This window comes from Monodon monoceros, unplaced genomic scaffold (genome assembly GCF_005190385.1).
Source record: "Monodon monoceros isolate NGI ecotype Baffin Bay Population unplaced genomic scaffold, NGI_Narwhal_1 Super_Scaffold_12, whole genome shotgun sequence".
NCBI classification, from domain to species: Eukaryota; Metazoa; Chordata; class Mammalia; order Artiodactyla; family Monodontidae; genus Monodon; species Monodon monoceros.
In genome coordinates, this window is record NW_021703768.1 from 126,784,031 (window position 1) to 126,806,090 (window position 22,060).

General features: G+C 42.9%; 1 protein-coding gene across 3 annotated transcripts; it reads right to left on the reverse strand.

Annotated features, from left to right (window-relative positions):
* Positions 1-4,924: 4,924 nt before the first annotated feature.
* Positions 4,925-14,759, reverse strand: RBM22 (RNA binding motif protein 22). 3 transcript variants are annotated; one of them, XM_029219033.1, is made up of 11 exons: positions 14,436-14,758; positions 13,953-14,006; positions 12,962-12,991; positions 12,231-12,363; positions 10,838-10,938; positions 10,561-10,733; positions 9,547-9,747; positions 7,992-8,156; positions 7,155-7,243; positions 6,819-6,950; positions 4,925-6,044 (listed from the first exon to the last, which is right to left on the reverse strand). In XM_029219033.1, the coding sequence occupies exons 1-11, from the start codon at positions 14,487-14,489 to the stop codon at positions 5,914-5,916; spliced, it is 1,263 nt and encodes a 420-aa protein (XP_029074866.1). In that variant the 5' UTR covers positions 14,490-14,758; the 3' UTR covers positions 4,925-5,913. The 3 variants fall into 3 exon arrangements, with proteins under 3 accessions (XP_029074866.1, XP_029074867.1, XP_029074868.1); XM_029219034.1 differs by having other exon boundaries at positions 5,690-6,044; positions 6,843-6,950; positions 14,436-14,759; XM_029219035.1 differs by having other exon boundaries at positions 5,690-6,044; positions 13,234-14,006; positions 14,436-14,528.
* Positions 14,760-22,060: the final 7,301 nt, after the last annotated feature.

Sequence of the window (22,060 nt, forward strand, 5' to 3'; positions counted from 1 at the left end):
GCTAATTGACTACTGAGGAACAAAGTACCAGTGAAGCAGAGGAGGGGTTCTCTAACCCTGCGTGTGGGGTGGGATTCTGGGAAGCTTCCCAGAGGATTCGAGTGGGGCCGCAGAGGAGTGACAGTCCATCAAGGGAAGGGGGTGTGACGGGGAGAGCGTGATGGGGAAGGCATTCCTGGCAAGTGCACAGCAAGTGCAAAGGTACAGAATTGTCATGGGGGCAGGTGTTGAGGAGAAGGGAGATGGCAATGTCAGAGGAGTCAGTGACTCCTCAGGGGGCCAGAGTGGGGTGGGCTGCACTAAGGAGATGCGGAGGTTCTTAGGCTGGAGAGCGAGGGGTCTCGCTGGTTGCTGTGTGCAGCACAGACTGGAGAGGAGTAGAGCTGGACGCCAGGATCCTTGAAGGAACAAGGCCTGGACTAGGGAGGCGGCCATGGGGTCAGAAAGAAGGGGCAGCGCTCGGCACCTCATAGGGCAGGTGCAGAGTAGGTGCTTACAAGGACGACTCCTTTCCAGCCCCTTCCACTCACCGTTTAGAGCAGGCGCCAGGGTAGATCTTGTCCTAATCTCCACCAGGAGTTCTTCGGCCTGTGTGCTGGCTCGTTAGGAAGAGAAGGGCAAGGAACGCCTCACTGCAGCTGGTGTGATGATGACGATTATGGCTGCTTTTTATTGGGCGCCTCAGGGCTTGGGCTGGTAGTAGGTTCTCTCCATATCCCATTTCTAATTTTCAGTACGACCTTGAGACAAAGGTATTGTCCCGTTTTACAGATGTGGATATCCAGGCTCAAAAATGGGGAAGTGACTTGTCCAGGGACAAGTGGGGATCTGTCCGATTCCAGTGGATGTTTCTTATCACCCCACTGGGCGGCCAAGCCCATTCACTCTGGAATCACCTAGTCATGGTGCCCTGCTTTAGAGTTTAGAGGTTAAGAGTACAGGCTGGGGGTCAGACTGGATGGGGTGGGTTCTAATGCCACCACTGGCTGTGTGAACTCAAGTCATTTCTCGCCTGTGGGCCTCTAATTCTCTACCTGTAAGATGAGGACGAGAGTAGAAGCCCCTGCATAGAGTTTTGTGGGCATAGTGATGGACACATACCTGATAAGCACTCAGTCATTATCAGATTCCATGCAGCTACTACTCTTGGCTGATGAGATGTTCCTGCAGCGAGTGCACCTTGAGAAGCAGGCTCATGGAAATGTCACTGGGGGTCAGTAAAGCTGAAACTTGAAGGAAAGCCTCTGATCACTGTAGGGCTCTGTTGGACATGGCTCACCTCCTTCCCCGCTGCTTCCCTCTGTCTCCGCCCTGACGCCCTCTCCTGGGGAGATGAGAAGGCTGGGAATCTAGCTGGTTCCCAGGTGCACGGGATAGTGGTTGCATTTTCCTTTTGCTCTGGAGTTTCACTCTGCCCCACACAGTTTCAAGGGGCCAACAGCTGACTCAGATTTGCTTGCAGTTGATGTGTTGGCTTGAATTCGGGGGCTTCCATTTAAAGTCATGTTTCCAAGAGCTGAAAGCCGACCATTGAAGTGTCTGAAACACAGAAGAGAGGATTTGGTCTGCCTTGGGTTGGCTCTGCTGTGCTCTGAGGGTAACGGCAGCCACCAGGGACAGAAGAGGAGAGACTGGTAGGGAGCCTGCTGCACCCCAAAGTAAATTCTCATTCCTTCCTTATTCTGATGTGACTTTTGCTGATGTTGTTTAAAAAAAAAAAAAAAAGCCTACTGTAAAAATAAATAAATAAATGAAGAAGTAAAATGTGAAGGTATCTGCCCACATAGCTCCTCCCATGCACATACATAGACTTTCCCACTCTCCTGCGTTCTGCCCCGTTCCCATATACCAGAGGTAACCACTGGTAATAGTTTGGTCGCTCTAGAATTCTAGACTTATTTGAATAAATATTTACATGTATATAGATGCATAAATACGAAGATATATCTTTCTTTTAATGGGATCATACAGTATTTGTTGTTCTGTATTTTGCTTCTTCATTCAACAAAATTTCGATCCTGAAAAAGCAGGTCATTAACCTTTCATGTAATTTGGGGGCCTAGTAGGCCCTTCATATAAACTCTATGCTTTGGCCTGTTTTTGTTCTTTACATGAATGAAATCAGACCGTGACATGGAAATGAAAAGGGCTGAGAATAGCCCAAACGTTGGGAAACCTGACAATAGACATGGCAGTTCACATCAGTGAACATGAATGAACTACAGTTACATACAACAATATGGATGCATCTCAGAAACAAAATGGTGAGCAAAGGAAGGCACATATACAAACATATGTTTACTGATGCAAGGAGGTGTTGAATATAAAAGTCAGGATGGTGGTACTTCGGAGGAAGAAAGGTTTGTGATTGTGAAGGGACATAATAAAATGCTTCTGGGGAAAGCTGGACTATTTCTAGATCTGTGTGATTGTTACACAGATATTCACTTTAAAATATTTAACTTAGCTGTGCTTCTGTGTTTATGCACTTTTTCTGTACATGAGTTACATTTTACCAAGACAATCCCTCCTTTTAAAAAAGTTAATGGGGGACTTCCCTGGTGGCGCAGTGGTTAAGAATCCGCCCGCCAATGCAGGGGACACAGGTTCGATCCCTGGTCCGGGAAGACCCAACATGCCACGGAGCAACTAAGCCCGTGTGCCACAACTACTGAGACTGCACTCTAGAGCTTGCGAGCCACAACCGCTGAGCCCACGTGTCACAACTGCTGAGGCCCACGTGCTTGGAGCCTGTGCTCCGCAACAAGAGTAGCCACCGCAATGAGGAGCCCGCGCACTGTAATGAAGAGTAGCCCCCGCTTGCCGCAACTAGCCCCCCCCCCACAGAAACAGACCCAATGCAGCCAAAAATAAATAATAAATAAATTTATTTTTAAAAAAGTATACAAATAACAAATGCTGGAGAGGGTGTGGAGAAAAGGGAACCCTCCTACACTGTTGGTGGGAATATAAGTTGGTGCAGTCACTGTGGAGAACAGTATGGAGGTTCCTCAGAAAACTAAAACTAGAGTTACTGTATGATCCAGCAATCCCACTCCTGAGCATATATCTGGCCAGAACTGTAATTCAAAAAGATACGTGCACCCCAATGCTCATAGCAGCTCTATTCACAATAGCCAAGACATGGGAACAACCTAAATGTCCATTGACAGATGAATGGATAAAGAAGATGTGGTGCATATATACAATGGAATATTACTCAGCCATAAAAAGAGTGAAATGCCATGTGCAGCAATATGGATGCAACTAGAGATTATCATACTAAGTGAAGTAAATCAGAAAGACAAATACTGTATGATATCACTTGTATGTGGAATCTAAAATATGACACAAATGAACTTATCTACGAAACAGAAACAGACTCACAGACGTAGAAAACACACTTGTAGTTACCAAGGTGGGGGCGGGGAGGGATGGACTGGGAGTTTGGGGTTAGTGGACGTAAACTATTACATATAGAATGGATAAATAACAAGGTCCTACTGTATAGCACAGGGAACTATATTCAATATCCTGGGATAAACCATAATGGAAAAGAATATTAAAAAGAATGTATATATGTATATAACTGAGTCACTTTGCTGTACATCAGAAATTAACACATTATAAATCAACTATACTTGAATAAAAATAAATTTTAGAATATCACCATTACTCAGTACAAAAATGGGTTTCTGCTTTTTGTGTGGTCAAATCTGATTACATCTTTTATGAGAGTAACGCTAGCTGCTGTTACAGACAGATCCCCAAGTCTCAACGGCTTACTGTAACAAAAATTCCTCCTATCACAATGCTCTCCTTGAAGCAGCGATAAAGTAACCCAGGCTCCTTCCGTTGTGACTCCGCCATCTTCCAGGGATTATCCTCCTGTGCATTCAGCCAGCAGATGGGGAAAGAGCTCATAGGACTGGGTGGGTGAGATGTTTTTTACCGAGGTCTGGGAATGGCAAAGTTTACTTTTTGCCAAGTGTACCCCTGGCTGTATGCCCTAGAGAAGGAAATGGAGCTTGGTAAGCACCTAAGAGTTTTTGCCAAAATCTAATTGCTCGTAATTCTGATTTCCATAAGAAAGACTAATCAAGCATCTATTCTATACTTCAATTTATGTTGGTTTATGATTTAGAAACAAATACACATCCACAGCCAGGTAACTGCACAAAATTTAGAATCTTTCTCAAAAAGGCAAGAATATGCAAATTGGATAGTCATATTTACATGTGTATATAAAATGTATAGATATAACTGAATTTAGCAATTATTAAAACACTATGTTTCACATTATTCACAAATTGGCTAAAAACCTCTCAGCTGCTCAAAAGTAAAAAACCCTACCCAAAAGGGTGTCAAAATACTTGGAAGTACCCCTACACTGCTTCACATCTGATATTACTGGAATTAAAATAAAAATTTCTAAGTGCTTCTAGATTAATTTTAGATCTTAAAAAAAAAAAAGGCAAGATAAAGTCCTCTTGAAGAAAACAACAAAAATTCTCCAGAGAAGCTAAAATAGGGTAATAAGGGGTATATCCATTCTGTAAGTATGTATTTTAGATAAAAATGACATGGGAATTGGCTTCTGGAAAAATGCACTTGTAGATAAATTTTTCCTGTTTCCTTTTAAAATGACTTGTATAATACTAGGACAGCTTTTTAAAGCTACCATGTATCAACAAGCACATGATAGGCTCTGTGCTGTGCCTTCTGTGTATTCCTATTTCAAGCCCACAACTAACCTTTGACATAAGAACTAAAAAGGCCTGGTTCTTTTAGAATGGATAGAGATCAGAATCAAAACAGTCTAAAGCAAAAACATATTTATATATAACTTGTTTCTAACTCCCACTGACCTCAAGTTCAGCTACCAAGGATAAAGAAAACAGAAATAAACCTATGACAACATTTAGAAAATTGACCCGTTTTAATTTTTTAAAAACAAAACCACAACACAACATCAATTTTTTTTTTTTTGCCATCTACAATTCAGATATATCCAAATATTCTAAGACCGGAGTCCCCTGCCCAGAAGCAGGGAATTAAAACGAGACGCTGAAGTCACACAAAGGTGAATGCTGAAGATCAAAGTTCCAGCTATAGGTCACAAGTCTTCCATTCAAACACACTCTAATTCTTTTCCTTTCACAGTTTGTTCAAGTGTTTTACTGGAAGTTCTTTAAAATAATTTCATCCTAGACACCAGGTTTCTTCAATGATAAAAAACCCCATGACATTTGTGTTTCCATCTGATCGACAGGAATAAAAAGTAATTTTTATCTTTGTCTTTTTTTGGTAGCATAAAGAAGTAAAACTATCAGCCAGATTCCTTTAGTAATAAATGAGGAAAGGAGAGATGAGAAAAGACCTGGGCTGTGCTGGGTGCTGGTTTCTACTTGTCTTTCTGAGTGTGACTTTAGAAGCGTTAAATCACACTCTTGCCACTACAATGATTAGAACTAGTAATCTTTTTTTAGATGATAAAAAGGAAAATATCCAATGGACATAAAAATGGTCAAAGTTGTTTGTTTTTTTACGCAGGTCAACTTCTTCCCCCCAGAAAAGATACAAAATGAACATTTAATTGGGATGGTAACTCCGCTGGACATTCCAATTTACCCAGTTGCTTGTTCCCCACACAGATAAGGGGAAGGGGCATTAAACTTTATTAGTAATGTTATAGTAGTAACCAGATATGTTAATGGAAGCTTATTTCAGGTCCATCAATCCTTTGAGCACATGGAGGAAAGCATGGCTGTTGTTCTCCAACTGCCCACATCTGAATACATTCCGCTATCATGGAAACTACAAAGGGAGGAAAAATATATTTATTCCAAGATTCATTTACTGGGATTTTTAAGCGCCCTCTCTTCTGTAGAGCCCCAGAGTGGTGATAATGTGCTAGGGGCTGCTGTGTTTCCCGGCATGAGCTCCCATCCTCTGAGGGTCCTGAGAAGGATAGTGGATTGGTCCTGGAGCCCTCATGAAAGGAGGGGGTGGTCCCATTGGGTGGAACATGTGTGGCCCAAAACCTACAGATAGAAGAGAAAAATCTGTTAGGCTTGCAGTTCTCTTGACAACCTTTCAAACCCTGAATTTTCTAAGGTCAATACCACCTACACATAAATCAAATTGACATGGGGCTTCAGAAAATGTCAGTTCACAAGACTTGCTTAGGAATGTCTACCTGCATGACTTCCTTGGTTTTAGAAAACTTCCCCCTCAAGATGGCTTAAAAAAAAAACAACTCCACATGTCTCAGGTATTGCTAGTATGTCATCTGAGCCTCTGCTATCTATCAAACATGCCAAGCCTATCATACAGGATTTGATCAGAATTGGGGAGGTGAGGGAGAAATCAGGCTGATGGCAAGACCCTGTCATTATTAACCTCAATGCTTTATACTCGAGTGAAGGGTGTTCAGAAACCAGAACTTTCTCCAGAGAGTATGGGAACTCTGCCCAGGAGAACCTACTGCTTGTGATTTACTTACACTGCTCATACTGGCATTGACAGTGCTATAAAGAGCAGTGCTATACAAAGTGCAAGTCCCTGAACTGTTTATTACTTGTCATGAACAAGAAAAAGAGCTTGAGCCAAAATGTAACTTCATTACATGACCAAGCACACTGTTTAGTTCATCTGACAATTTTTTGGTAACACGACTTTCTTGACGAATTTACATTTTGGTGCAAACTCCTTACCTTGTTGCAGGCAGGTAGTAAAGGCTTTGCAAGCTAACACACACCCACAGCCTACAGGACTTCGACAGTGTTTCCCGATTTCCTCAGAAGGAAGCTGGTTACCTGGGGGTGGGGGCGGGGCAATACCAGGTGGGGGTGGCAGGGCGATGTTCACCACCGCTGGAGGACCGCTGGGGGGTAGGTTGAAGTAGTTGGCTGAGGCCTCTTCTTCTGCGGCAGGAGGAGGAGGAAGAGCTAAAGAAGAGAAACAGCTGGTTAGAGCAGAGGACAACCGTGCAACAGCGCTTCCACTGCCTTGAAATCCTGGGAGGTCCTGCTGGGAGATCACAGCTGCTGGGAGCCAGAGACCTGGGTCTCTTCTAACGTCCGTGGGACACGAGGGCAGTGTGAGCAACTGAAGTTAGCAAGCTACCAGGTAGGCAGAAAGTCTGCACTCACCTCCTGGTAGCCCTGGAACGGGCTCTAGCTTGATTCCAGAGTCTGTGGTTCCGTCCTTCTCCTTTTCTTTTCCTCTGGCTGCTTGGGACCTGGGAGACACAGACCCTTACACCATCAGCACATGGTCCCACCTTCTCTCACACCTCTGCTTCTCATGTTTCCTAGACAAACGGATTTCCTTCACTCCTTGCCTCCTTTTCGGCACACATTCTTTTCCCATAAATGCCATAGTGCACAGTGGATAAGAGCAAAGGTTTTGAAGCCAGAAAGACTTGGGTTCAAAATTCACTAGAACTGCTGTAGGGGCTGGAGGAGGCAACACCCATGTGTTGAGCCCAGTGCTCAGAAAGCCCTCCGTGAGGACTGCTGCTGCTGCTGCTGTGAAAGGTCTCCCTGGCTCCAAGCCAGAAACACGTTCCACCTTTGAATGTCCAGGGCATTTTACTTGTGTCTCTCTTACGCAATCACCACTTTCAAACTTATGTTAGCTATTCTTCAACACTAGATAGTTGGCCTACAGAGGACAGAATCTAGGTCTAATTCCTGTGTAAACTCTCAGGCCACATTTCATGCCCTGGCATTACCCTTGGCCTGTAATAGCTGGTCACAAAACACATGAACCTTCAAAGGATCAGATCACTACACCAAAACCCTGAATAAATTTCCAAAGTAGCATCTTCCTAATATCCACAGGAATGGAGTGCCAGACAGAATGAAAAATTCTTTTTAAAGGTCCTATTGATTTAAGCCTATTCACCGAAAGCTTACTAGTCCCCAGAAAATGAAAAGGTTCTTGAAAATCTCAATAATGCTATTTTAATACAGTCTAATGCTCACCTTCCCCATTTCACGTTGAGCCTGCGGCCATTGACGATCAACTTGTTAAAGGACTTCTCAGCAGCCACTTCTGCAGCCTGCCTTGTGGCAAACTGGATAAAAGCACACTGCTGTCTCTGCACAACAGTGATTGTCCGGATCTCTCCAAACTGGTAGAAGTGATTTCTGTAGAGAAAAATGAGAGTTAATAACACAGACATTCCCAGGAAGTTGAATATGGATTATTAACTCTTTTTTTTTTTTTTTATTTGCAGTACGCGGGCCTCTCACTGTTGTGGCCTCTCCCGTTGCGGAGCACAGGCTCCGGACGCGCAGGCTCAGCGGCCATGGCTCACGGGCCCAGCCGCTCCGTGGCACGTGGGATCTTCCCAGACCAGGGCACGAAGCCGCGTCCCCTGCATCAGCAAGCGCTCTCTCAACCACTGCGCCACCAGGGAAGCCCTGGATTACTAACTCTTTAACTGATTCACCACAAGGCAGGTGGCCCCGTGGTGATCTGCCTAATTACCTGCAGGTGGTTCCCCCATACCTTACACCCTATTGTGGGTGCTGTGTATTGAGGAAGGGAAAGAAAAATAATGAGTAAATAAAGGCTATCAAACATCTCAGGGTTTTTCCCGTGGAGGAAAACGGGCTCCAGAAGGCTCCCTAAAGACCTTAAACCCTAGATAAGGGGTTGGCAAACTACAGCCCCCATGGCTGATGAGCCAAGAACGTTTTAAAAAAAATTTTTTTTGGGCTTCCCTGGTGGCGCAGTGGTTGAGAGTCCGCCTGCCGATGCAGGGGACACGGGTTCGTGCCCTGGTCTGGGAAGATCCCACGTGCCGCGGAGCGGCTGGGCCCGTGAGCCATGGCCACTGAGCCTGCGCTTCCGGAGCCTGTGCTCTGAAACGGGAGAGGCCACAGCAGTAAGAGGCCCGCGTACAGCAAAAAAAAAAAAAAAAATTTTTTTTTAAGGCTGTAAAAAAGAAGAGAAAGAGCAGGTGGGAAAAAGTCTGCCACCCCCTGGGGACACTCTAGCTCACTTAGGGTTTAATGCAGATAAGCTACCAAGGGCAGGTTGTACACCTATAAGAGTTTCTTCTCCCCTCTATCTCTTTGCAAGAGGCAACTTCCATCAGTATCTGCCCAGATGTTTCATCTAGCCATACAAAATACAAGCCAAGAATAACACAAATTTACCAAATACCAATCTCTTTAAAAAGCCAACAAGTTAAACCATAAGGTTTTATAATTGCAAAGCTCTCCCTCCCCTACAAAATAAATCATACTTGGATATGTGCCATCTTTAGAAATTCTAATGGCTATTAGGCCAAACAGAAGCTCATGTAATTAATACCCTACACAAGCATGGAATAAGCACTGTTGAGGAACATTATGTGGCATCACAAAGGACAACTTTATAAAAATTCCAGTCAGCATGACACTAACTCTAGAGCAACTAAAGAAAAATGTACCTTATACAGAATTATCACGTTTTTGCCAAAAAAAAAAAAAAAAAAAAATTCTAGGGCAGATGAAGGCAAAAATAACTCATAAAATTATATTCACAAACCTTAGATCTGTCTCAGTAATGGTATCGCCCAGACCACCAACATACAGTGTGGTGATAGTCTTGTCCTCTGGTGGGTCCAGACGAGGCATTGTTGATGCCCGCTTTAAAAGTTTATCTGCCACAGGGTCATTGATTCCATAATATCGGTCTTTAATGTTCTGATCAGCAAGGGGGTCATCTGGATCTGTTGGCTTCTCATGTCTATGGTTCAGGAAAGAACAATGCATAAAGGTGAAACAAGGGAAAAAATTTTACAGATACCACCCAACAGGAGCTACAAAAGTCCCCTTTTGATCTAGAAACCATGGCCATACCAAAACATAACTATTAAAACAGAGCTAATATCAAGGGATTTACGGTATCACACAAGGACTTGCTAGCCTCCGAAAAGCCACTTAAACGGCCACAGCATGGCAGAGTTTCCTTATAAAGAAATGTTTTTGACACAATCCACTCCAAAACAAAAGGTAACCAAAACATGATTACCCTCCTCTAGGTCAAGGGTTCTTAATGTGTCTGAGGTCTTGCATTCCACTCAGAGTCTTATTAAATCTATGGACCCAACCCCAGAAAAAAACACAGCTAGCTTTTTGTTGGGTGTAGGCTTCACCAACCCCAAAGTAAGAACTCCTAATCCAGATGCCTGGCAGTCTTGAGTCAAACACACTTACACATTCTTTACAAGTCTGGTCTTAATCTGATTTCAACTATACACTGAGATTCAAGCCAATCATACCCTGATGGCAAAGACTTACATCTTAGGCAGAAACTTTTGAGGTCAACACTGATATTTTATGGCAGAGCAATTTCGTTTCCCAAGGCTTGGTTGTAAGTAAAAGTTCCATTATAAGTAAAAACAATTTAATCAAGCTCTAGTCCTAAGATATAAGACATATGACACTAGTTCTATAAACTTCTACATTTTAAAGCAGAAATAGTTTAAGCTAGCACCTCCCCCTTCTTAGATGACTTATCATCTGAAAGCAAAAACTGAAAAAGCAGTTCAGCTCTTGCCTGTATGGACACTCCTCTCCTCTCTTACATTCTCCTTTCACCCAGAAGGAGCAAATGTGGGGTCGATTTCTTTTGTAGTAGGGTGTGGTCCGGGCCAGTTTGAGCAGCATGTCACTGGTGGATGTGGCCTTCCCCAACATGCCAACTGGCCGCGTTCCATCAGAGTTAGAAATCTATAACGGAATGACACATTCAAAAGATAAATTACACAGGTTGTATCAATCCCCCAGGATTCTTTCATTAAATATAAAACTACATCAAGCAAGTGGCAACATACTTCTCGCTCCATATTCTGTGTATAGTATTCTTTGTTGACATCGGACTTTGGCATGTCATCCTTAAAAGACAATCCTGCGTCACGAACCTGGATGGGCAAGCCTAGAACAAAGGAAAGGAGGAAAAAACTCAAAATATATTTTAAACCATATCCAAACTGAATATGTAGACAGAATACATCATTCTTCCTTTCCCCACTTCCTTATTTGGTACCAGAGGCTTTATTTATTTATTTATTTATTTATTTATTTATTTTTTGCGGTACGCGGGCCTCTCACTGTTGTGGCCTCTCCCGTTGCAGAGCACAGGCTCCGGACACGCAGGCTCAGTGGCCATGGCTCACGGGCCCAGCCGCTCCGCGGCATGTGGGATCCTCCCGGACCGGAGCACGAACCCGTGTCCCCTGCATCGGCAGGCGAACTCTCAACCACTGCGCCACCAGGGAAGCCCCAGAGGCTTTATTTTAATTCAAAATCTTTAGCACCATCAGGTCAATACTACTACAGAGCATTCTAAGAAATTATCCAAATTCCTGAGTTTTCATGAAATTTCATGAAATTAATGTTTTAGAAAATCTTTTAGATGAACAAACTTTTACTATAGTTAGATTTGACCTGCAATTAATAATGCATCTAGCTTTTAATATGCCATAGTTTATTTAAAATAAATATTAAAAAATGGATTATTTTTAGGCTTGTCCTACACATCCTCTGGATAATCAGTCATGTAAGGGGCATTATATTCCAGAATCAGAACACCCCCTTAACAAACATACAAATAATATTAGACAATATGTGACCAGGACTCTGATTAGCAGAGTCAACTTTCTGAACTTAACATAGATAAACTTGTATTTTCCTTTTCCCTTTTATTTTACTGTATAGTAGAAACTTTTGTTGAAAGAATATTTTTCGCATAAATAAAAAGTCATCTGCAGTTAAAAAAAATGACTCCCAAAAGCAGTTACTCTGAAACAGTAGCAATATAGTGTATCAGTCCTAACAATATATTTGATACAAAAATCTAGAGCACAATTAGCCAGAACTTTGTCAGGGATTGTGGGAAAAAAAGCTCTGGATTTAGAAAGAAGCCAAAGGCAAAGAAATTACCTATCATAGCAACAATGCCTTTAACTTACCTTGGCTACAAAGGTATACAGAAGGGAGGTTTCGGCCAGTGCTGATCAATTACCAACTTTTCTTTAAGTCCCTACTGTTGTTCAGAACGCTAGAATAAATTAGTATGGTTCTTTTCTTCTTGGGAAAAGCAGAGCACAGCAGACACTCCAAAGTGGGTGAGAACCAGAGAAGGGGTGAGAAGTGGGAGACAAGAAAACTGGTTTGTTGTGTAGAGTAGTTGCACACTTTCAGACCCATGGGACAGGGCAAACATACCATACTCTAGGTCCAAGAGGCAGGTCTGACAGACATTCTTCAATTTACTGCAAGTCTGGCAAACTTCAGTCTTCTTGAAACGCATGCGGACCCCGGGGCACCAACGAAACACTGTGAACGGCCTGGCACAGATCTGGAACACAAAATAAAGCCACAGAGTGTTAATGGTCCTGATCTGGACAATCAATCCAGGAGATTTAATAAAAGGATCCCTGAATCTAGGGTGTAGAAGAGATCTTAGCAATCATCTAGTCTAAACACCATATGATGTTTCAATGCTTTACAACACCCTTCCTCAGCAGTTAAAAAATTCAATTAGTACAGAAATAAAATACTCAAAAATCAAAGTCCTCCCCACCCTAGAGGTCACCACCATTAATGATATAACCCTTAATCTTTTACGGGGTGAGTAGCGAGTGTCATATACTCCTCTGAGAATCTTTTGATGGCTATGACCTTCCTCCTCAGCTAAAATGCTCATGTGCATAATCAAACAATACTTGGTATATACAATCTCAGGGGGTTCAAAGCCCAACCACAGACACCAAGTTAAGAATCCTTACATTAAAGGGCTCATTTTCTTAGCCCTACACTAAATAGTTAACAGCCAATGAGTATGTAAATGACACATGAATGTCTGTGTATCACTCACTTTTATAAAGGACTTCACACCTCAACAAGTGGAAGAGAAACGGAAAATAAAATTAAATCATTACTTTAAACATACTTACTTTGCATTCCTTCCCGTACTTTTCTTTGGTCTGAAATAGAAAAAAATAGAAAAGAATGAGTTATGGAAAGAAGAAAACCTAATGCCTGCTCCTTCTCTAGACAGGACCTAAGAAATTTATCTGGAAATCCCTGGCATCTTGAAGAAAGGAGGAAAAAATCCACCCTTTTGGGGAGGGAGGGGGGGTAAGGGAGGGCTGGGGATATAATCTAGTCACCTACAAGTTATACCCTCTTAAGAATCTTACAGATCTAACACCAGGTAAGTATGTACCTTTCCACAACCGCAACTCTTAGATTCATTTCTGGCTCCGAAGTTCTCTCCCAAGAACAATTTCCTAATGGTTTCCACAGTCCCTAAATGGAGGATGCAGCCATGGCCAGCCCATTTTACAAAGTTCAGTCAGAGTTAACTACTACAGACTCATCCTGTGCTGGTCCCCTGCATATAGTCAACCAACACCTCCAAGATTGATCACAACACAGCCCTAATCTAAGTATTGAATGTTAACTGCTGCTAATTTTACCCTTATTTGTAAGGATAGAGGGTACCTTACACTAAACAGATTACAAGGTACAGAGGCCAAAAGGCACTTGATTAGGAGTCAGGAAACCTAGATTTTTAGTCCTGGGTCTGCTCCTAATTTGCTGAGGTACCTGGAGTCCGAACATCTGAACTTAGATCCCAGCTCCACACCTTACTTGCTATATTGAAAAGACATACACTCCCTTTGCCTCTGGTTAACAGACCTATCTCCTAGGTAAATGCTCAACGAATATTAGCTATTATTATGACTCTTACATCACAGGACTGTTGCTGAGTTCCAAAGTGAGAGAACAAGCATGACAGTCCTTTGCAAATTCGTCGTACTCTTAGGGTTAGTAAAGGGGCATTATTACTTCTCAGCTAAGACAAACACATCACCGACAGTGTGCAAGTACCACAACACTGACAGAACACAGTTAAGTCCCGTTTCACACACGATCACTCACCATTCGGATATATGGGTTTTCTCCAAGACACGTCTGGCACAGAATAGGGAAGTCCTGGTGAAAATGGGAAATCTGGTCGAACGCCAGGCTCCGAAGACCCTGCCATCTCGGCCACAGTGATGGGGCGGGGGGAGAGGACGAGGAGCGAGGTTGGGGAACAGGGCAGGAACCCGAGGTCCAGCACTGGCCGGGTCGCGGACGGGGTGCTGTCTGCACTTCCGGCAGACGGCGGGAGAAAAGACCCGCTCGAAAAGAGTGGAGGGAGTAGGGATGGAAAGGGGGCTGCTGCCGGACCCTGGCTAAGCCCTCTCCCTCCAAGCCCGCAGGAGGGCCGCCCTTCAGCTTTCAGCCGTGGCAGAGTTAGGCCGCGGTGCTGGCTTCTCCCCGGAATTCCCTCGGCTGCGCCGCAGCCATGTCCCTGCCCGCCCGCTGGAAGCCTGGCTTTGCTGCCTCTTTCCGTCCTCCACCGGCAGGCATACTCACCGCATCCTCCCAGTTCTGCCTGTTGTAGGTGTTGGAACCCAGAGAGGTCGCCATCTTGAGAGCGTCTGGAGGTAGCCGCAGCTTCCGAGTCGGGAGAGAAGACCGCCACAATCCCGTCAGGCCCCGAAGCTACCTGCCGGCCGTCGACGTCTGATTTACGCGTCTTGTGCGCCCGTGAGCGGGGGGCGGGCCTTGTGCGTCATGACGTCGCCCGCTCAGAATTTCTTCGCTTGATAGTTGGCTTCCGGGTGCTTCTTCAGAGTGGTGACAGCGAGGGATGAAGAGTCACAAGTACAATCGGTTTATTTTAATATTTGAGTGAAAGAATAAAGGAACAAGTAATGAATGAGGGGTTAAAACAGCGTTGGTCCCCACTGAGCGCTTATTATGCCAAACGGTGGGGTAAGGTCTTGCCGTTACCGTGTCTTACTTAATTCCCACAATAAGCCCTCTCTGTAGGGTTGCCAGATTTAGCAAGGAAAACCCAGAACGTCTACTTAAATTTGAATTTCAGATAAACAGCGAACCCTATTTTAGTTCCAAATATGTTCCAAACATGCTTACACTAAATAATAACTCGTTTTTCTGAAAGTGAAATTTATCAGGATGTCTTGTACTTTATCTGGCAACCATTACCCTCTAGGCAAGTATTATTGTACCTCTTTTATAGAAGGAAACTGAAGTTTAGAGAGATTAAGTAACTTGCTTCTGGTCGTGTAGCTAGAAAATGGTGAAGCCACAAGTCCAAAGACAATAGTGCTGTGTTTCCAACTTCTGAAATGAAAAGGGTCCTATGGATCAACACATGTATTGTTACATCGTTTTTGGAACAACTCATAACCACACTGCCGATATTGTATGAATTTCAAGCGTCCTCGTATCACTTTCATAATTTTTGACATATCCTATCATCAAACAAATACTTTTATTTATGCCACCTTATGTCTTAACAATTAGGTTTAAAGCAAAATTTGTGTAGAGTAAAATTTTACCCTTTTTACTTGAACAGTTATGAATTTTTACATATAGTCATACAAATATAGAATAGTTCTATCATCTGTCATCCCCAAAAGTTCCCTTGTGCTGAGTGAATCCACTTCTCCCCATGCTTGGTCCACGGCAACCACTGATCTGTGTTCTGCCCCTATAGTTTTGCCATTTCCAGAATATCATAAATGGAATCCTGTATTGCCTTTTGGGTCTGATTTCTTTCTCTTCGCATATTGTATTTGAAATTCATCCATATTGTCACATGTATCAGTAATTTGTTCCTTTTTATTGCTGAGAATTTCATTGTATGGATGCACCTGGGGTTAAACACACACCGCCCCCCCCAACACACACACTTGCCAGTTGATGAACATTTGAGTTGTTCCAGATTTGAATGAATATAAATAAAGGCATAAGCTCATGCAGCTCAATATCAAAAAGACAAACAACCCAATCCAAAAATGGGCAGAAGACCTAAACAGACATTTCTCCAAAGAAGACATACAGATTGCCAACAAACACATGAAAGGATGCTCAACATCACTAATCATTAGAGAAATGCAAATCAAAACTACAGTGAGGTATCACCTCACACCGGTCAGAATGGCCATCATCAAAAAATCTACAAACAATAAATGCTGGAGAGGGTGTGGAGAAAAGGGAACACTCTTGCACTGCTGGTGGGAATGTGAATTGGTTCAGCCACTATGGAAAACAGTATGGAGGTTCCTCAAAAAACTAAAAATAGAACTGCCATAGGACCCAGCAATCCTACTACTGGGCATAGACCCTGAGAAAACCATAATTCAAAAAGAGTCATGTACCACAATGTTCACTGCAGCACTATTTGCAATAGCCAGGACATGGAAGCAACCTAAGTGTCCATCGACAGATGAATGGATAAAGATGTGGCACATATATACAATGGAATATTACTCAGCCATAAAAACAAACGAAATTGAGTTATTTGTAGTGAGGTGGATGGACCTAGAGTCTGTCATACAGAGTGAAGTAAGTCAGAAAGAGAAAAACAAATACCGTATGCTAACACATATACGTGGAATCTAAAAAAAAAAACAACAAAGGTTCTGAAGAACCTAAGGGCAGGACGGGAATAAAGACACAGACGTAGAGAATGGACTTGAGGACACGGGGAGGGGGAGGGGTAAGCTGGGATGAAGTGAGAGAGTGGCATTGACGTATACACACTACCAAATGTAAAATAGATAGCTAGTGGGAAGCAGCCGCATAGCACAGGGAGATCAGCTCGGTGCTTTCTGACCACCTAGATGGGTGGGATAGGGAGGGTGGGAGGGAGACACAGAGGGAGGAGTTATGAGGATATATGTATATGTATAGCTGATTCACTTTGTTATAAAGCAGAAACTAACACCATTGTAAAGTAAGTATACTCCAATAAAGATGTTAAAAAAAATAAAAACAAAACCCCAAAATAAATAAAGGCATTATAAACATTCACATACAGGTTGTTGTACAGACATAGGTTTTCATTTTGCATGTGTAAATACCTAGGAGTGGGATTACTTGATCATATGGTATGTTTTTTTCCTGTATAAGAAAGTGCTTGCGTTTATCTGAGCTTCGTGCATCTGTGATTTGTTGTCCTTCATTGTATTTTGAAAATTCTTAAGTGTCATCTCTTTAAATATTCTGCCCAGTTTCTTCTCCATCTGGGACTCCAATTACACGTTAGACTATTTGATATCATCCCATAGACCATGAATAAGCTATTGTTTTCTTTTTGAGAGTTTCAGTTTGGATAATTTCTATTGATCCGTTTCCAAGTTTCCTGATTATTTCCTCAGGTATGACAAGGTGTTCTGATGAGCCCAGAGAAAACATTCCTCATCTCTGATCCTGTGGTTTTCATTTCAATTTGTCCCTTTCTTATAGTTTCTACCTCTCTGCTGAAATCTGTCATGCATATTATCCCTATTTTCAACTAGATCTTCGACATGTTAATCAGAGTTGAAGTCCCTGACCAATAATGCCAACATCTAGGTCATACCTGTATAGGGTCTCATTGATTGTCTATCACAAATGGGTTGACTTTTCTTGCTTCTTTGAGTATCTCAAAATTTTTATTGAATGCCTGTCATTAATTATATAACAGTAGAGACGGAAGTCAATAGTATTAATGCTTGGAAATAGGCAAGCCTCTTCTGTCAGGCCATTCATGTGGTGTTTGGTCATTCTGGTCAGAAATTGAGCTAGGTTTGGGTTTTGTTGTTGCGATGGTTGCCTTCAGTGTTTGAAACCACAGGTTTCATATCCACTAATTTTGTACTTTGGAGCTTAAGAATTTTTCTCAAGTGTTCATACTTCATCCTTAGCTTTCAGCTGTCCTGCATACCTGCACCATATGGTTAAGTCTCTATGCCTTTGCCCATGCCCCCAGCACTGCTTGCTACGTTGGGAGTCAGGGAAGACTCAGGGATTCTTTGTTCTAATTAAGCCTCAGTCTTTTTTTTTTTTTAATTTTTAAAAAATTAATTATTTTTGGCTGCGTTGGGTCTTCATTGCTGCACGTGGGCTTTCTCTGGTTGCGGCGAGCAGGGGCTACTCTTCGTTGTGGTGCGCGGGCTTCTCATTGCGGTGGCCCTCCTCGTCGCGGAGCACGGGCTCTAGGTGCAAGGGCTTCGGTTGTGGCACAGAGGCTCAGTAGTTGTGGCTCACGGGCTCAGTAGTTGTGGCTTGCAGGCTCAGTAGTTGTGGTGCACGGGCTTAGTTGCTCTGCATCACACGGGATCTTCCTGAACCAGGGCTCGAACCCCTGTCCCCTGCATTGGCAGGCGGACTCTCAACCACCGCGCCACCAGGGAAGTCCAGCAGGCAGATTCTTAACTACTGCGTCACCAGGGAAGTCCCAAAGCCTCAGTCTTTAGTAGGTCCTTCGTGCCCAGGCCTTGGGAATGGGTCTTTTCTCAGCATTCTTGCCCCTCCTCTCTGTGGCAGCCAAACCCTGACTTGTATCTGTGGTTGGTCTTGAGGGGGGAGAGTTTCTTGCCCTTCTTGCATTGGCAAGAGGCCTTTAATGGTATTGGTATAAAATCCTGGGGGGGCTCAGGACTGAATCCTGTCCCTCCCAAGGGTAGAGGTTTTTTCTTACCTTGTCCCAGCAGCAACGGGTCTTTACCTGTGTTCTAGGGAGACAGGGTTTTCTGCTCCTCCCCCAGTGGCTTAGGCCTTTTTGCTCCTAATGAGGGAAGGGCCTAGCCAGGGGGAGGCAAGGTTTCATGCCTTTCCTACTCCTCCTTCCTTTGCATGCCTCCAAACCAAGGGAGGCTCTGTAGAGCTCCAGCACCCCACTGCCCCCAGGTCTTTCTCATGAACACCCGGTGGAGCTTTTGGAAAGAGCTTGTCAGTGCATGCAAGGTCCCCTAGTATCTCAGGCTCCCAGGGGTTTTATACTGTCATGTCAGCCCCAGTTTGGCCTTTAGCAATTCTTTTAGTTGATTTCCTCTTACCTGCTTATATGTTGGTCAACACTTCTTCCTCCACCTGTAGACAGGTGAGCCAGTCTACATCCCACCTCTCCTTGGAGGGGTCTGTCCTTCCTTGAAATTCAGGCTAGTTGACTGCCCTGCCACATCAGCTATCTGATATAGATCCAATAAAATTTATCATTTTGTCATCCATCCACTGTGAGTCAGCGTGACACTCTTTCCACACATCTACATGATAGGCACAAGTGGAACTTCTAAGTCTCCTCATGTTACTTAAATATATTTTAAGAGGAACATTTTTTATCACTTCTGTAAATGGAAAATTAGTATCACTTGTGTAGATGTAGCCTTAAGAACAAGTACAATGAAAATGAAACAATATTTTTTAGTAAGTAAGCCTCTGTTGTCTGCCAAAGGCTCTGAGACAGAAGCCTATGTTTAAAAGAAAAAAAAGTGCTACATAAAAGAACTGATACTTTATCCTTATTTGACAGAAGGATGGGGAGAGGGGAATAGGGCATGAGAATGATACAACTTTCTCACTATTTGATTCCATATCATTTAATGTTACTTTCACTTAACACTTAGTCATTGTCTTGTGTAGGTGGTTTGTATTGTGAAATATATTCCACTATTGATGTCCCTGACCACCAGAAAATAGGGATAAATAAACCTAACTACACTTGACCCTTGAACAACACAGGTTTGAACTGCGTGGGTCCACTTACACACTTTCCTCCCCCACTAAATACATACTACAATACTACATGATCTGCACTTGGCTGAATGCATGGATGCAGAACCTTGGATACAGAGGGCCAACTGTAAAATTATACACAGGTTTTTGACTGCCCCAGCATCAGTGTCCCTAACCCCTGCATTGTTCAAGGATCAGCTATATTGCAATTGAGCAAGTGACCTGGCTCTGAGTTTATTCCAGGCTACCCTCTGACTGGAATATAGGAGAAAGAGATGACAAAGGGGCCTGGATTTGGCTCTGCAAGGGTGTGCATTACAGCAAAGGAACTATACACATACAAAACCCAATACTAGGCAGAGGTAAATGCCCTGGAGAGGTTAAGTACTACAGATTAAGACCACATCTAGATGGGAGTAGGATACCTAGGGAGTATCCTAGGTTGAGCTAACGCCGGAACAAGAGAGCTCAAGGGAAGTTAAGGTATTTGGCTTATGACAAATAGAGGCATATGTATATATATTTTTAAAAAAGATAAAAGACCAACCGCTACGTAAACAAGGAAAAGGAAGATGGTATTAATTTATTTAACAAATATTGGTTGTCTGCTACTTGCCAGGCATTGCTCTACGCTCTGCAGATACATCAATTTTTTTAAAAAGACAAAAATCCCTGTACTGTGGAGCTATGATGAAACAAAAAATAAAGTATATAGTGCTGGATGGTAATCAGTGCTATGGGGAAAAAAAGCAGCAAAGAAGGGGGATACGTGTTTAGGGAAGGGCAGTTTACATTATCACATAGGGAGGTCAGGGAAAGCCTAAGAAGGAAGCATTTAAGCACAGACCTGACTGGCAGGGGTTTGAGTTGTACAGATATCTGGGAGAAGAGTTTTCCAGGCAGAGGGAAGAGCCAGTGCAAAGAACCTGAGAGGGCGCAACCTGGGGTGACTCAGGAATAGCAGAGACTTGTGTGGCTAGGGTGTAGAGAGCAAGGGAAGTAGTTGATGAATCTACAGTAAGAGGAGGGAAAAGCTGAGTACAGATGAAAGTGGACGAGTGGCTACCTGAGAGGGCTGGGCCACTTTGTACACTTAAAAGGATATCTTTGGGAGCAATGACCCAGGATAAAAGCTGGTAGAGCCCTAACAACGTAACATTTACACATTGGTTCTGATAATACGTTCATAAGGAGCTCAAGCAACATCTATCTATATAATATTACAGTGAACTACCTTGAGGTTTTACCTTAGTTCATTTAGACAAATGGAAGAAGGGAGCACGCCCCACTGACTCGCATGCTAACCCTAACTCCACCCCTGGCATGCTACTCCAATCAGTCTTCATGAAACCAAACAAAAGACACTTTTCAAGCTTTTTCTGCTTTATTTCACCACACGAAGTTAAGCAATCAGGCAAAACAGTAACCTGTCGTTCATAAAGACCAAGGAGTGCCTCTCATTCCCAAAAGGGACCAAAAAGGATGTTTCTTCACAAATATGCATTACATTTAGCTCATTAAACAGTCTGAACAAAAGAAAACTCTGGTGGGCTAATCAAATCACAAATTCAAATTAACTTAGCTTTAAGTTTCCAAAACTGTAGTTTCTAGTGCTAATGACATCTAATTTGCCTGCAGTGGTGCACACTGACTATACTTTAAAAATCTTGCACCTAATCGAATATAAAAAAGGAACAAATAAAATTCTAAATTCACCAGCTGCAGGTATTGAACCATTTCTACTAACACACAGATACTGAACCATTTCTACTAACACACGAAGTACCAGCTTGCACTGAAAACTATCTTGAGGAACCATTAAATCAATGGCTCTGTTATTCTGCAAGTTAATTTGGCTTCTGAGGAAAAAATTCTATGATCAATAGTGTTTTTGTGTTTCTGTGTCACATGGGGGTGATGAGACCCATTACTTCAACATTATTATTTCTGGGAACAAACACCAGCTATATGCCTTCAACACGTAACTGTGTGTAGTCGACGCAAACGTGTAAACATAGGAAGGTATCCTCTACCTTGAGGCTTATCTCCTCCACTGGCAAATATGGAGCACTCACGTCACAGGAGGCTGTAGTGAGTAGTGAAATAAAAATTAATTTGACACTTCGTGGGGTCACAAAAAGTTAAGCTATTTCTATAGTCTGCAGATTTGTCATTATGCAACACCCTTCCCCAACTCCTAACAGGCTAAGCCTTATTACTGTCATAATATTGGAGACATGAGTGTTTTTTTTCTCATACTGCAGCATATATATTGCTCTGTGGAATACTGTTTCATAATACTGGCTTGATCTTAAGAGTACTATTTAGTGTCTTTCAGAGGCTTCCTAAATATTTTTATCTTCCAAGGGGAACTGAAAAGTAACTGTGTCCTGTCTGTACTCTAGATTACTATATATACCTTTAATTTTTTTAAAAAAACTAAAGGCTTGAACTTAAAAACAAAACCAGAA